General features: G+C 40.0%; 1 protein-coding gene across 4 annotated transcripts; it reads left to right on the top strand.

The window, feature by feature from the left end:
* On the top strand, nucleotides 1-13192 carry yipf4 (Yip1 domain family, member 4). Of its 4 annotated transcripts, none has more exons than XM_030442174.1 (6): nucleotides 1-111; nucleotides 5642-5795; nucleotides 7474-7645; nucleotides 9654-9731; nucleotides 9852-9965; nucleotides 12330-13192. In XM_030442174.1, the coding sequence occupies exons 2-6, from the start codon at nucleotides 5683-5685 to the stop codon at nucleotides 12465-12467; spliced, it is 615 nt and encodes a 204-aa protein (XP_030298034.1). In that variant the 5' UTR covers nucleotides 1-111; nucleotides 5642-5682; the 3' UTR covers nucleotides 12468-13192. The 4 variants fall into 4 exon arrangements, with proteins under 4 accessions (XP_030298034.1, XP_030298032.1, XP_030298033.1 ...); XM_030442172.1 differs by having other exon boundaries at nucleotides 35-283; XM_030442173.1 differs by having other exon boundaries at nucleotides 38-390.
* The last annotated feature ends 624 nt before the right edge of the window (nucleotides 13193-13816 follow it).

Below are 13816 nucleotides of genomic sequence, written 5' to 3'. Positions count from 1 at the left end.
GAACATCAGAGGAAGCCAATCAACCCCTTTCCCTGCTACGTCGGTACTTCCCTGCTTTTCAGCGCAGACGTGACAGAGACGAAAACAAAATGCGATAGTTAAACTCTACTGGTGAGGTGTGATCAATGCCAGCGTTATTAACGCTTCCACGCACATTTAACTGATCGGTTATTTAAATGCCATTTCTCTGTACCTGAGGCGTGTGGTAGGAATATAAAATAAACGATGCAGTTCTCTCCCACCAACGGAGATTTCACATTCGTCTCCTCGACAGAGGCTGAAGGTAGGCTGATGAGAGCAGATCTCCCCGGCTAGCAGGCCTTAAAAGACTGTCGTATCAACGTGCTGTACTTCAGTTAATTACGAGTGACAGTTAGCGAAGTCATCCAGGTACAAATGCTTTCAGTCTACGAATAATTCTGACCATGCTATTTGAAATGTGCTAACGTTATTAAACGACCAAGCTATCTTTTGCTAGCGTTAGTTAACTACAGTACTGATAATTATCGTCCACAAACGTTGCTAATTTGAATAATTGGAAAAATTGGAGGCTTCTTTGGTCTTGTTTATTGTAAGGTTACAAGACCATTTAAATGTGACTACATAGGGCTGCTCTTTACGTTTTTAACGTAGCTCTGTTACGCAGCATAGCAGGAAGTTCAGCTATCTTAGCCTAACTGAAGCTAACACACAACAATGGTAAGCCTTCCACTACACCATGTAGTATCGTTACCTGTAACATTTTGTGGAAATGTCTTATGGGAACCGATTATTATAACAATCTGTAAGCTGTTACGTAACCAATGTATGAGCACAAGTCATTACAAACGATTTTGAGGGGTTTACGAGCTATTTTTAATACTGATCTTAAAGTGGCAAGAGTCAACTTTCTCCTCCAGCGTTTCAAAGTGTAACGTTATTGTTTAATTGTTTGACCCAGAGTCCCAAATGAGACAGAACACAGGAGATGAGTTTATCTGATTATTTAGTCTATAAAAGAATGGATTGCCTCTTAACCTTCCTTTTCCCTGGTGACCATGTGCCTGGTGGCAGACATAATTGTTTAGTGATAGCAACGTTTAAAGAGAACACTGATGTTTACATTAATCTATAGTCATTACATTTTGCTATCAACATTTACTTCACAATGATAAGGTGAAGCAGAAAAGTTGGCTATTGCCAGTTTAAGAATTGATGCATTATAGCAGTCCATCAGGTTTTTGATGTGAATGCCGCTGTGAGTTCACAGTGTGGATGTTTACCACACATAGATTTTATTTGTACGGTGGCCGGGAGGTGCAGACCAAAATTACAAAATGTGAAACACTTTTACGAAGCTTGAGACAAATTTCCATTTTGGAAAACATTTTTACATATCATAAAACAAAATTACATGACCGAAACAAATTTACATTTCAGAAAACAAATTTACATTTCAGAAAACAAATTAACATGATACAAAATACTTTTTCAAACGCCGAGACAAATTTACATTTCAGAAAACAAATTAACATGATACAAACACTTTTACAAACGCCGAGACAAATTTACAATTGGTGAAACACTTTTACAAGTCCCAAAACAAATTTACAAATAACATCAACCGGAAAGGGAATGTACCAACTCCGGGGTTGAACCGGAATTATACAACAAGTAGTTCCGACCAAGCAATCTGATTGGTCAACAAGACATTTTGACCGTGCTCAAATCAGCATGACAGCACGCCTGACTCATTACTCAAAATATTAGTCCGCCAAGTCTGTGGCAATAGTGTATCCATCTCCATGGCAACATAGTAACTGTCAGAGCTGGAGCAAAAAAAAAAAAAAAAGTACGGCTTGAAATTCAAACTTTCTGCCATAAAATATGCAGAGGAAAAGTCGGGAGAAGCAGCTGCTAGACGTTTCTCAACCCCAAGAGAGGGAGAGAAAAAACGGAGCTGTCCGAGGAGGACAGCAGCAGAGCCAGGCTGCCTGCTGGAGGGAGGAAGAAGGCTAGTGAGGAGCCTGAGATAAACATGCGGGAATAAGTTATCAGCAAACGGGCACGCCACGAGAGAGTGTCCCACAAAATGATCAGGGCGATGGAGAAACAAATGTCCGCCACCGTAAGTGACAGCAGAGATGAGGAGTTATCTGTGAGTGCTGGTCGGCTGAATTGTTTCCTCCGCCGCAACAACTTCAGTTGCAGAAAACAACTATTGCCCAGCAGGATGCCGGAGAATTCATAGAGAAGCTGGCGAAGTTTGTGACATTTTCATCCCGGATTTTAGAGAGGAAGGAATTAAACGCCTGTCCCAAATTGCCCCCTGGTCCCAAATAAACGCCTTGTCTGGTAAGTGATTGAAAAAAATAAATGCCCCGGCTATTATTTATTTTCCCTTCAGTGTGAGAGACACTATTGTGGCCGCAGTGAAAGCGTTTTATAAAAATATAAAAGGAAAAAAAAAATCAACATCTTTGTTATAACTTGGGCGATAAAAATAAGCCTTTTCTGTTTATCTGTGCAGTATTGATTTAGTTTGGGAAATTCCGAGGTAGCGATAAAACATGAACGTCAGCTCAGACTTCACTCTTCTGGGACTAGAAAATCCTTTCTGTTGCTAGGTCGTTACTAAGGGTTGGATTATTTGATGGAGTGGTAAACTACGTTCCATTACACATATGAGTGATTTTGTTTCAGTTATTAGTCAGATAGACCCCATGTGTTTCCATGGAAACGCGACACACACTCGCAAAAACCTTTAAAATTTGAGAGCAAATTGTCCATCAACATGGATATATTTTGATTATACATTTTATTTGTGTTGGTATTAGTTGTATAATCGCAATATTATCCTCGAGGGTGTGCTTTAACGTAATTTGAGCACTTCAGTGCTGCTTGCGGGTTAGATCGATGGACCAGATATGCTGCAGCAGTGCATAACATATTTTAATGAGGGACACTCGTACGCTGTAATCGTGGACATGATGTCATGTTTACACGGTGTTCACATCAGCTTGAGGTCTCTGAAAAGCAAACTGAATGGAGCCGGGTTATATCGCAGAAAGGATTACTCCTCTACTCCTGATGTGAACACCGTGTAAACATTAGAGATGCACCGATCGATCGGCAACCGATCGCAATCGGCCGATAATGCCCCTATCGGTTTTGTTCGGAGTTCTCAAAATAGATCACATCAGGCCGATCAGATGACGTTGTAGTATAAAGACAGTGCATTAACTGTATGCAGGGAGGGAATTTCATGGCCGCCGCTGCCCCGCACTTTGGCCCTGATGCTCCGTGAAAAAAAACTCATCGTACGGCCACAGTGGCCTCTGTGCCCCTGGCCCGGTCAGCGTAGCGGGCTTGCCTTTAATTACAGCCACCTGAGTGCACAGTAGTCACTCACAGTAACTTCAGTGAGTCCGCGGTTCGCGCAGGTGGAGTCTCATCATCACGATGATCTCACGTGAAAGCCTCTCAAACAGCAGCAGCGTCTCAAAACAGAAGAACGAAACTTACAGCACAGCGAGCGAGCTCAGCCGGTTTTGACATGATACGTAACTGACTTATGTGGTAGGATTTAGTCCGGTAAAGTTGGAAATATATTCACAGATTCGAACTTCCCGGATCAATAACTCATAAGTGAAACCTTGTTAAAACACAAACGACGGCTCTTTCCTACCGTAGTAAGGAAGACAACGAGCTACAACCGTATGTTAATCAAAGCGAGCGTCTGGACATTAACTCTGGTCTGTATGGTCAGCCAGCTGTGAGACGAGGGCGCAGGGACCGTCTACAAAGTGCAACACCGAAAAGAGAAACTACAAAAAAAATTCAATAACTTCACTATTATTCAGAGTGTAGTGTCACCAAAATCACTCCACACATCAGTGGTCTCCTGCTGCTTATTCTACAATTTTTTGTTTGGACAAAATGTGCTTTGCCATAATTTTGGGGAATTTCTATTGAGAGAAATATTCAATGACACTAATGTTCAGTGTGGTGTCACAAAACCCACCTCACTCTAACTCTACTTAACAAAAACTACTTTCTAATGTAACTTTAACTTGATTTTGGTATAAAAAAAATGTTTTAATACACAATCCATGTCTTATTATAAATTAGGATGTTATGGTATCAGTCTGAAAGGTAAATCAACACATTTTACTCAGTGGCCTTTGTGCCCTGTCATGTGGCCTTGGTGCCCCTGAAAAAAAAAAGTGAAGGCCAAATGGACTTGCCCCTAAAATGACAAAATTCCCACCCTGACTGCATGCATTCCCACTAGTAAGCTACAGTTACTCTATGTAAGCTGAGTCCAAGTTGTCTCTAAGAGTCTCTAGAGTGTGAAATATTGCACATTGCCTCAGCCTGCAATAAAACGGTGGTCAATTCATGATACTTTCTCATCTCCTAATTTTTATACTTAATAATACAATGTCAATGTTGTGTAAGAAGAATCATTAATTAAATATATGAAAGTTACACAAGACAACAATATAGAAGAATTTATGGATTTGACACTGTGATCGGTGATCGGCAATATCGGGATCGGCAGATACTGCTTTTGGTGATCGGTGATCGGCAATATCGGGATCGGCAGATACTGCTTTTGGTGATCGGTGATCGGCCCCAAAAATCCTGATCGGTGCATCTCTAGTAAACATTACATCATGTCCACGATTACAACGTATGAGTGTCCCTCATTAAAATATTTTATGCACTGCTGCAGCATATCTGGTCCATCGATCTGGTCCATGCCCCTTAAAAACTCTACAGACCGACCACACGAAGAACAAAACCGCGTTAAACGGCTCATATGTTGTCCACAAAACAGGCAAAACCTCACTCGATGGCTGTCCATCTTGAGCTCACCATGAACTCCATCAACAACAACAACTCGAATTCGCCGCTGCTGGGTTATCACTTCCGGTTCAACCCCGGAGTTGGTACATTCCCTTTCCGGTTGATGTTATTTGTAAATTTTGTTTCACCACTTGTAAATTTGTTTCGGCGTTTGTAAAAGTGTTTTGTATCATGTTAATTTGTTTTCTGAAATGTAAATTTGTTTTCTGAAATGTAAATTTGTTTCGGTAATGTAATTTTGTTTTATGATATGTAAAAATGTTTTCCAAAATGGAAATTTGTCTCAAGCTTCGTAAAAGTGTTTCACATTTTGTAATTTTGGTTTGCACCTCCCGGCCACCGTACACTTGGGCGGTCTGCCCAGGTAACGGATGCCCAATATATTTGGTGAGTTGTTTTGCCATTTTGGTAAAAAAATAAAAATAAAATAGAAAAAGAAGGGCATCTTTAATTGTTTCAAGTAGTGGACAGTCAGCCCTTGCCCCTTTCTAATGTTTACTATCGTCTACCATCGAGAGAGATCGAGAGAGATAGAGAGAGAGAGATCGAGAGAGATCGAGAGAGATCGAGAGAGATAGAGAGAGAGAGAGCTCTGGTATTACATTACTCCTGTAAACCCTCGTGGTTGCTGCGATGTCATATGGTGCACGTTGGTTTTGATTGGCTTCAAACGTAACAACATGCTTCCTCCACACGAGGCTCAGTTGCTGTTATGACAACCGAATCATGATTGGAAACAAAATCATAACCTTGAGGTGTGACTCTTTGTATTTCCTGTGCCACACCACAGAGTTCAGCGGAACTATCAGTGCCCCCGACATCAAACTTAGCATGGCCACTGAGAGCAGTAAAGACCCATACGCCACCACCTTCCTGAGGCAGCGAGGCTATGGCTGGCTGCTGGAGGTAGAGGAGGATGACAGTGAAGAGAGCAAACCTCTTCTGTGAGTACATGTTGTGTATTACTTACTTTATGCTATTGATTTAGCAATCTCTATCTTTTGAACTGCAACCAGTAGTGCTGTAGCTTGCTGTCAGTTGATCTGTCCAGAAAGAAATGTTAGTTTGTTTGTGTGTGTGTTCCTTCCAGTTGAGTGGTGAAGTGATGAGTCATTAATCTCAGAAATAAGTCAGCATTTTTGCACAGTTTTCCCTCATCTCAAAGTCAATGTGTTTTCAGTTAAATGTATGAAATAAGTTGTGTGGTTATCACAGTCTGAACATATTTGCACGTTTTGTTCTCTGACAAAAAAATCCATCATTAAAGGGATATTCCGCTGTAAATTTAATCCATGTTCTAACACACCGTGACACCGAGTAGGACCCCCCCTCGAGAGATAAAGTTTGCAGACCGCTAGCTTACGTAGTTTTAGCATCCTCAGAAATGACCGCACGACAACAATGCATTGCAGTAAATGGGTCCAAGTATAAACCGCCCACAAAAAGCCACAAATAATGCTCAGAACAGCACCAAACTTCAGCAACATTAGAAACAGGGTCCCAGCACATATTTCGAGGCATCAAACATTTGATATCGTTGCCGGATTTGTCGGAATAGATAAACAAATCTCACCACCCGAGAAGCCCTCCTTGTTCTGGGGAAGCCCTGTGAGTCGATTACCGAGCGCAGCTCAATGATGATCATTACTGCTTTATCTCTCGAGGGGGGGTCCTACTCGGTGTCACGGTGTGTTAGAACATGGATTAAACTAACACCGGAATATCCCTTTAAATGTCCCACAGTTTAATCATAAAGCTCTTCCGTGGGTTAAAAAACGGTAAGCGGTTTCTAACAAGTGTCTGAATGAGACTACAGAGGTTGTCGGGGACATTATATGTCCTCAAAGCAAACGCGGAGACTCATCTACTCACTAGTCTGTCTTTACAGGCCCACTTTAGTTACACACTATTGTAACTCTGACTTTACAACTTGTACACTGATCAGTGTATGGAGAACCTGTATAGTAATTGTGAGATTGAGATGAGAGAGAGATTTAATTGTTGAGATTTAAGTTCAGAAATCCCACAGGCCTTTTTGGGTGCCTTGTGAAATTTAATTGTATTGTCAATATTGGATCATCTTAGTTTTGGTGCAACAGAATTAAATGTAAGCTATGTTTAGAGTAAAATCTAAAGTAAAAGTTAAAGTTAACCGTTCTTTACTTTACGATTTTGATGGTAAAGTAGTTCAGAAATTCAACATTTACTAAATTAATAAAGTAAATAAACAAGCTGTCCTCAGAGGGGAATCAGGTCCCCAGAATGATATGTGAAGCCAGAAAAGTGGGTACTTAGAAGGGTCTTACAAATACAAGCAGAGTAAAATAGTATTCAATTATATTTCCCTTTCATGACTGTTTGTTTACACAGTTTCTTCAGTTGTGAAAAAGACTTCTCTCTGTTACTCAAAGTTTGGTGCAACAGAACTTAAACTTAAAACATGATTTATCAGGTTTAAAAGTGAATCTGTGTTGGTACAATGCAGCCTTAGTGTATTAATAGCTATCACATTCTAATTGTTCATACATCTCCAAGGTACATGATCACATTTAATCTTTTGCCTTTCCTAGCCATTCTCCATGCAAAGCTTCTGTCATCACAATGTCTTGTCTGTGTGAGCAGGGAGGAGCTGGACATTGACCTGAAAGACATCTATTACAAGATCCGATGTGTGTTGATGCCAATTCAATCACTGGGTTACAACCGACAGGTGGTCAGAGACAACCCGGACTTCTGGGGCCCTTTAGCCGTGGTGCTGCTCTTCTCCATGATCTCCATCTATGGACAATTCCGGGTGAACAGGACACAATAATCACATAAACTATGATCATCATACTATTTTCACACTATTCCAGGATTGTCTATTAGCCCTTCCCAACTGAAGGGACTTAACTACCTGTAACCCTGAACCTTGTGAGGCTTTGGTAGAAGGGTCTTCATCAAATTCGTTGTGCTTTGTCTGAAAGGCAACGGTGGAATACGTGGGGACGATATAATTTATTTTCTTTCATGTTTTCTGACTTATTTTAAAGTCCTAGTCCTTACAGAAGCAGTAATACAATAGGTCACACTGTTGTGTTTGTTGTAGGTGTCCTTGTGATGAAATAGAACATTTGCCCCCATCCCCTAACTTGGAACTAACTTTTCTAGTAATATCACCCTCTGAGCAGTACCCAGATTAAGATCCAGGAATGTATCCCCAAAGCGTGCAGAGAACTGTAGAAATAAGGGTAGAATCTGTGATCATGCATACACATTATGTTACATTTATTTAGTTCCTGCAGTGGGAAAAAATTATATGTCTCTCAGGGGTCTTTGCATCACTCTGGTGAAAAATACAGGAGAATTCAATAAATGCTGAACTGTTACAATTTAGGAACATTCAAAGTCAGCTCCTTCAATTTGAACACATCAAATTTAATTCAAAGACATTTATTTGTGGAGCTGTACTTTAGTAGATGTGGCTACGGTAAATAAGATAACAGTCTATTTTGGGAGGTGTCCTGTCAGTAAAAAAGTTTTTAATCACAGCCGATTTATCTAAATGCACCATGTATAAACACGTTGTACATGGTATTCCAAAACTATTCAATATGTTTTTATTTGGGACAATCAAAATACTCATTACATCTTAAACAGTGCCTGTTATAGGTTTTTCTTAACTGAACCCTAAATGAATGAACTCATAACAGTAAGTTGGGCTAACAGTTTCCATGAAACTTTTTTACAACAACAGGGTACATTTGGAGTCTGCGTCAACCTCAGTCCCAGAGTTAAACAGAGCACCAGCTTCTGTTCCATCTGGTCGGTTTGAAATGGAGGTCTTCAGGAATGCCCACATAACAAGATCTGCCCAACTCTCTTTGATCCAGCTGCACACAAGTCGCCACAGTGGTCTCCTCAGAATCCCATTAGGTGTAAAGGAAAAATCACCTGAAAGCTAGTCCACTTATTTCTGCCTAACTTGATCTTTATAAGGCTTGTTCACTCCGATGTCCAGAGGCTACAAAATCCTGGTCATCCTGCTGTGAGTTTATGCCACGTCTAGGACTACATTGAAATGAGATTGCTTCTGTCCAGATGTTTCCGGCACTGTTTTTTCTACCCTTTTATTAACAGTGCTTTCGGGTGGCATGTCAAAGTGCATGGGAACCTCATCCATGTTCCTTATCTGTCCAGGTTTATAAGAATTATTCTTCGCCCATGTTAATTATGAAGCATTGTAATGCTTTTCTTCATAGTACTTTGGAATCTTTTGTGAAATGTGAGTGCACCAGCAAAGTGACAGTCCCTCCCTCCCCATAAACCTGTCAAACAAGATAGTGCAGCCACTGGAATCAACACCCTCCTCCCTTTGCCACAAACCTTTTTTTCTATTAGCTCTTCTTTGTTCATGGCCTCAAGCTGAGCTTTGCCTTGCCACCAGTAATGAACAAACCTCTCCTAACATTAAACTGTCTTCCTGCGTGGCAAGTCAACAGTGTGAAGATGCCATTCAGCTGTATACCTCCTCCTCAAAGTTTTCTACGTTGTACCATGTCCACTTTGTAGGATCACACAAAATAAAATAATGCTAGCTCTAGCTGTAATGCACTGCGGCATGATGACACCGGCACAAGCTCTAGCTTTCCATCTACTAAGTGTATGTTGGATCCACGTCATAGACCTGTAATAAAGCCATATTTAATATATTTGTATTATTATTATTTACTAGATTTTACTGTAATTATGTGGATGCTCTTTGTGGTGGTAACCTCTCACCATTTTAAATGTTGACACTAAACACAGCTTTTCTTTGACAGGTTGTGTCCTGGATCATTACCATTTGGATTTTTGGATCACTAACGATTTTCCTGCTGGCTCGTGTTCTTGGTGGTGAGGTTAGTGCAGCGAACACCTAGTCATCTTCTGCCTGTCAGTTTAGTCACACATGAGCCTCACTTGTTGTTGTTGTTGAACATAAACATTTCCTTATAGTGTCCTGTTGTTCTTTTGAGCAGGTGTCCTTCGGCCAGGTTCTGGGAGTGATCGGATATTCCCTTCTTCCTCTCATCGTTATAGCTCCTCTGCTCTTAGTGATTGGAGGGTTCGATGTGGTTTCTACGCTGATCAAAGTGAGTTAGAGACCACACATTAATAAAAAGTATTATATTTTAAGTATAAAAATAAAAACCTTTAAGTTTACAAGCTTAAAATAGTGTGGCTGATTATACTCGATAGTATGGAGAATTGAATCCCAGCACCTGTAAGTGATTCACTTTTAAAGGCGTTGTAGGCAGCAATATGTGATGTGTATGAAAACACCTGCAGCTGTGGATTTCTGTGTAAAATCATACATACCTGTGGCTTTGACAGTAATCCTGCAGAAAAGCATTCATTACGTTCACTCCCTGGATTGACATGTCAGCTACTCTGCTTTGACTAGTATGAGGGTCCCTGAGCTTATGTTTATTAATGATTACTTGTTGTTTGTATGTACCATTTGTTTCAGAAATGTTTTTTTTTCTCAACTTCATCTAACACATTTATCTTTGATTTCATGTCGTTGACATAAAATAAAATATATCATTAGATCATTTGTATTTTAATGATCCTGTTCTAATTCCCTCAGTTTTTCAGTAGATGTTACATTTGACTCTATTTGAACTCCTTTTGCATGAGGTTCCCCCCTAATGAAGACCTTCATGGCATCTCAGAATATTGTTGGATCTACTGCTCCATTTTTATTTGCCTTAATACATCCCTTAATTTCTGCTTTTACCCTCTCATTTCTTTGTTCGTTATACAGTATCCCAACATTCAGTCTCCATACTGTTTGCCGTTTCCTGTTGTTTAGACAACCAACAATTTGGTTTGAGCTTTTGCCATATATCCCAATTTCTTCCACATTTGTCCTTTTGAAACTCTATCAAGGTGCATATACATTTATCCCAGCACTGTTCTGTGCATCTAAACTGACTGTTGTGGATTAATGAGATTAAACGAGTCCGGACCGAGTCTGTTCGGGTCTATGGAGATCCGGAGTCGCGCGGACAACAAAGTGGAATCGGAATCTGTGGATGTTTGTGTGTAGCTAGCCGCTAGCTAGCTGCTAGCCGCTAGCTACACGGCCCACATCCCGAGGCGACGGACCGGACGCATCGGCACGTCCAAAACCGGACCTAGGGTAAATAATGTCCGCCACGCTTTTTCGCGGAGATTGCCGTCACGTTTGCTTTGTGTCTGGTGCAGGAAGAAACGGTAAAAACGGGCTTTTGTCACGAAAGTGTCCAAGCAACAAGTTTGGTTGTTGAGGAACAGGAAGTTGTGGGAGGGACCTAGGCGGATGATTGACAGGCAACGACGGTCGGTGTATAGACAGCGATATTGAGAGTTGAGAGATTTGTTACATTTAGCGTGTTTGGAGTGTGTAGTTAGTGTGTTATGTAGTGTTTGGTGTAGTGTGTTTAGTGTGTAGTGGAGTCGGTTTTTTGTTTAATGAGTCGACACAATGAGGAGAAGCTGAATGTGGAGCAGGCAGTGCAGCTCTTCATTCAGCTGGAAGGAGCACAGGCAGACCTGAGCATTGCCTGCATTTAAATGTAAATAGTTACATATAACTTTGTACATTTTTTAAATGTATGCACAAATTTAGCAAACAACAATTTATATTTGCATTATAAGTAAAAAAAAAAATGGTTAAACATATTTGTGGTTTTCACAGTAAAAAAATCTAACTTTTTCTACTCGGATTTTATGTTTGTTTTTTTTTTGTGATTTTAGGTCCATTGTGTTAATACAGTATGTCAAAATAAAAAAAAATGAATAAATCAATCAAAAACGGCCAATTATACCCTGGAATATCAGATTTCACAACAAACCTAAATATCCCTGACGTCCCACCTTCACAGCCTCATTTGGCCATCCGTGAAAAAGCTACTTAACCTCCCACTTTTTTATAGGAATACACTTTTCTTACGGGCACTGCACTAGTTATATACATTTAAAGAAATCCAAAAAATCTAATATTGCCATTGTGGACCCTAACTTCTTTTTCATGGCCATGTTGTCATGGTGTGTATCCATACCTGTCATTCCCCCTGATCCAAAGTGTTACCTGTTTCCTCAAGCATCAGCAGATGTGAAATACTGTCGAGCTTAACAAAAAAATATTTCTTGCTGAGTGAAGAAAAATAAAAGACAATGGATGGTTGGGGGAAGGTTTCAGAACCATCACCTTTTCACCTCACTACATGGAATACTTGCAAGGGTCAGAGATCCACTGTAAATAACTGGATTAAAGAGCCATGAGGAGCCTGTACACTAGTCTTAATAAAACCCAGTAGATATCACCTGCTGTTTCTAGTATTAAAAAATGTTACATTACTTAACGAGTTAGCAAGAGCAACATAAAGATCTCTCGTGGAAACTTGTCACACTCAGTCAGAAATATTAATGAATAAATGTAATGATGTTTTTTGTCTGTTCTGATCTTTCAGCTGTTCGGTGTGTTCTGGGCTGCTTACAGTGCTGCTTCACTGCTCGTCGGAGATGAATTTAAAACGAAGAAGCCCCTTCTCATATATCCCATTTTCCTTTTGTATATCTACTTCCTATCGCTATATACTGGTGTGTGACTGGACGAGTTGAAACTCTGGACCTTTGCATCAACAGTGACCCTGGAGTTGGGGGAAACTGTCAAACTATGGAACCAGGATATTTTGAAAATGTGGTTGTTTTTTTTCTTTTTTTTTAATAAAAAAAACCCAACTAAATTCTAGACAGTGGGGATGTTGGAAACAATTATCAATGTATAAAGTTTTGTCACTTCTGTCTTTGGTCAATAAAAAGCATATGGTTTTACAGCTTAAAATTCTAAATACAGACTTCTCGGTCACCAGTGCCATACAGTCCCCATAGTCCTGCATTGACTTGTACTTCATGAAACAGGAAATGGTCACATGGTTAAAAAGTGATTAAATTATTGTTTGTACTTTTATCCCACTGAAGATTGTTGTGCCAAATATTTGTGTGTGTATATTTTAAATGAAGACTTTGAGAAAAGAGACAGTAGCACACAGAAAGAAAGATTGCTGAGCAACATATTCTTCATTGCGATGCACTGAATGTACTGAGAAGTGACCATTTATGCTTTTCACTTACCACAGACTTGTTTTCGTAATTTAACGATTACAGCGGTAGTAGTGGGTCAACTGGGGCAGTTAAAGTGTGATAAACCGTTGTCTGCTACTGAATGCAGGGCCTTGGTTTTCCTGGGCAACAGTCCTGTTTCCTAACTGTTTAAAATAGCAATGTAATCATCTGGTCAATAATTACAGTAAACTGAAATTTTTTACTTCAACATCTGGTGTTTACTGACTGATTACAGTTAGCACAGCTAGTCACACTGATCTATCAATCCATGTCGTATTTTGCAGAAACCTTAATGATCTCAACAGGTTGGATTCACTCACAGCATTTCAGTCAATGTAATTGGACAGCAAAAATATCTAGCAGATTCCATAACTGATCCGAATCCTATAGGTGAACATGTACATGCAGGCATATACAGGTACACCAAACAAGACTCTGGAGTCAACAGCCTGCAGCCATACATCTCTGTGCTCTATGTAGACGCAGCTACATTTTATCAAAATGCTAACATGTTAATGGTAAAACAAGAATATTATTCGTCATATTTGCTAAAACTTGCTTGTTAGCACTTAACACAAAGTACGATATAGTGTAAGGATATCGCATGTTGACCAAGATCCAACTCAAATGTGGTCAGAAAAGCCTTAAGCTCCTGATCTTGAGTTTTCATTTCTGTTTCCTGTCTGTGGCAGTGGCAAAACACAATGTTGCTTTGAAAAAAAGTTGTTGTACCACAAAGTGCTTTATTCAATCTGCCACAAACACAAAATGGTTGTTCCGAAAAAGTTCCAGCCTGAAGACATCTGCATGCCAATATTTACAACATATATTA

This window comes from Sparus aurata, chromosome 15 (assembly GCF_900880675.1).
Source record: "Sparus aurata chromosome 15, fSpaAur1.1, whole genome shotgun sequence".
NCBI classification, from domain to species: Eukaryota; Metazoa; Chordata; class Actinopteri; order Spariformes; family Sparidae; genus Sparus; species Sparus aurata.
The sequence above is the reverse complement of the archived record's forward strand: the minus strand, read 5'-3'. Positions and strand labels throughout refer to the sequence as shown.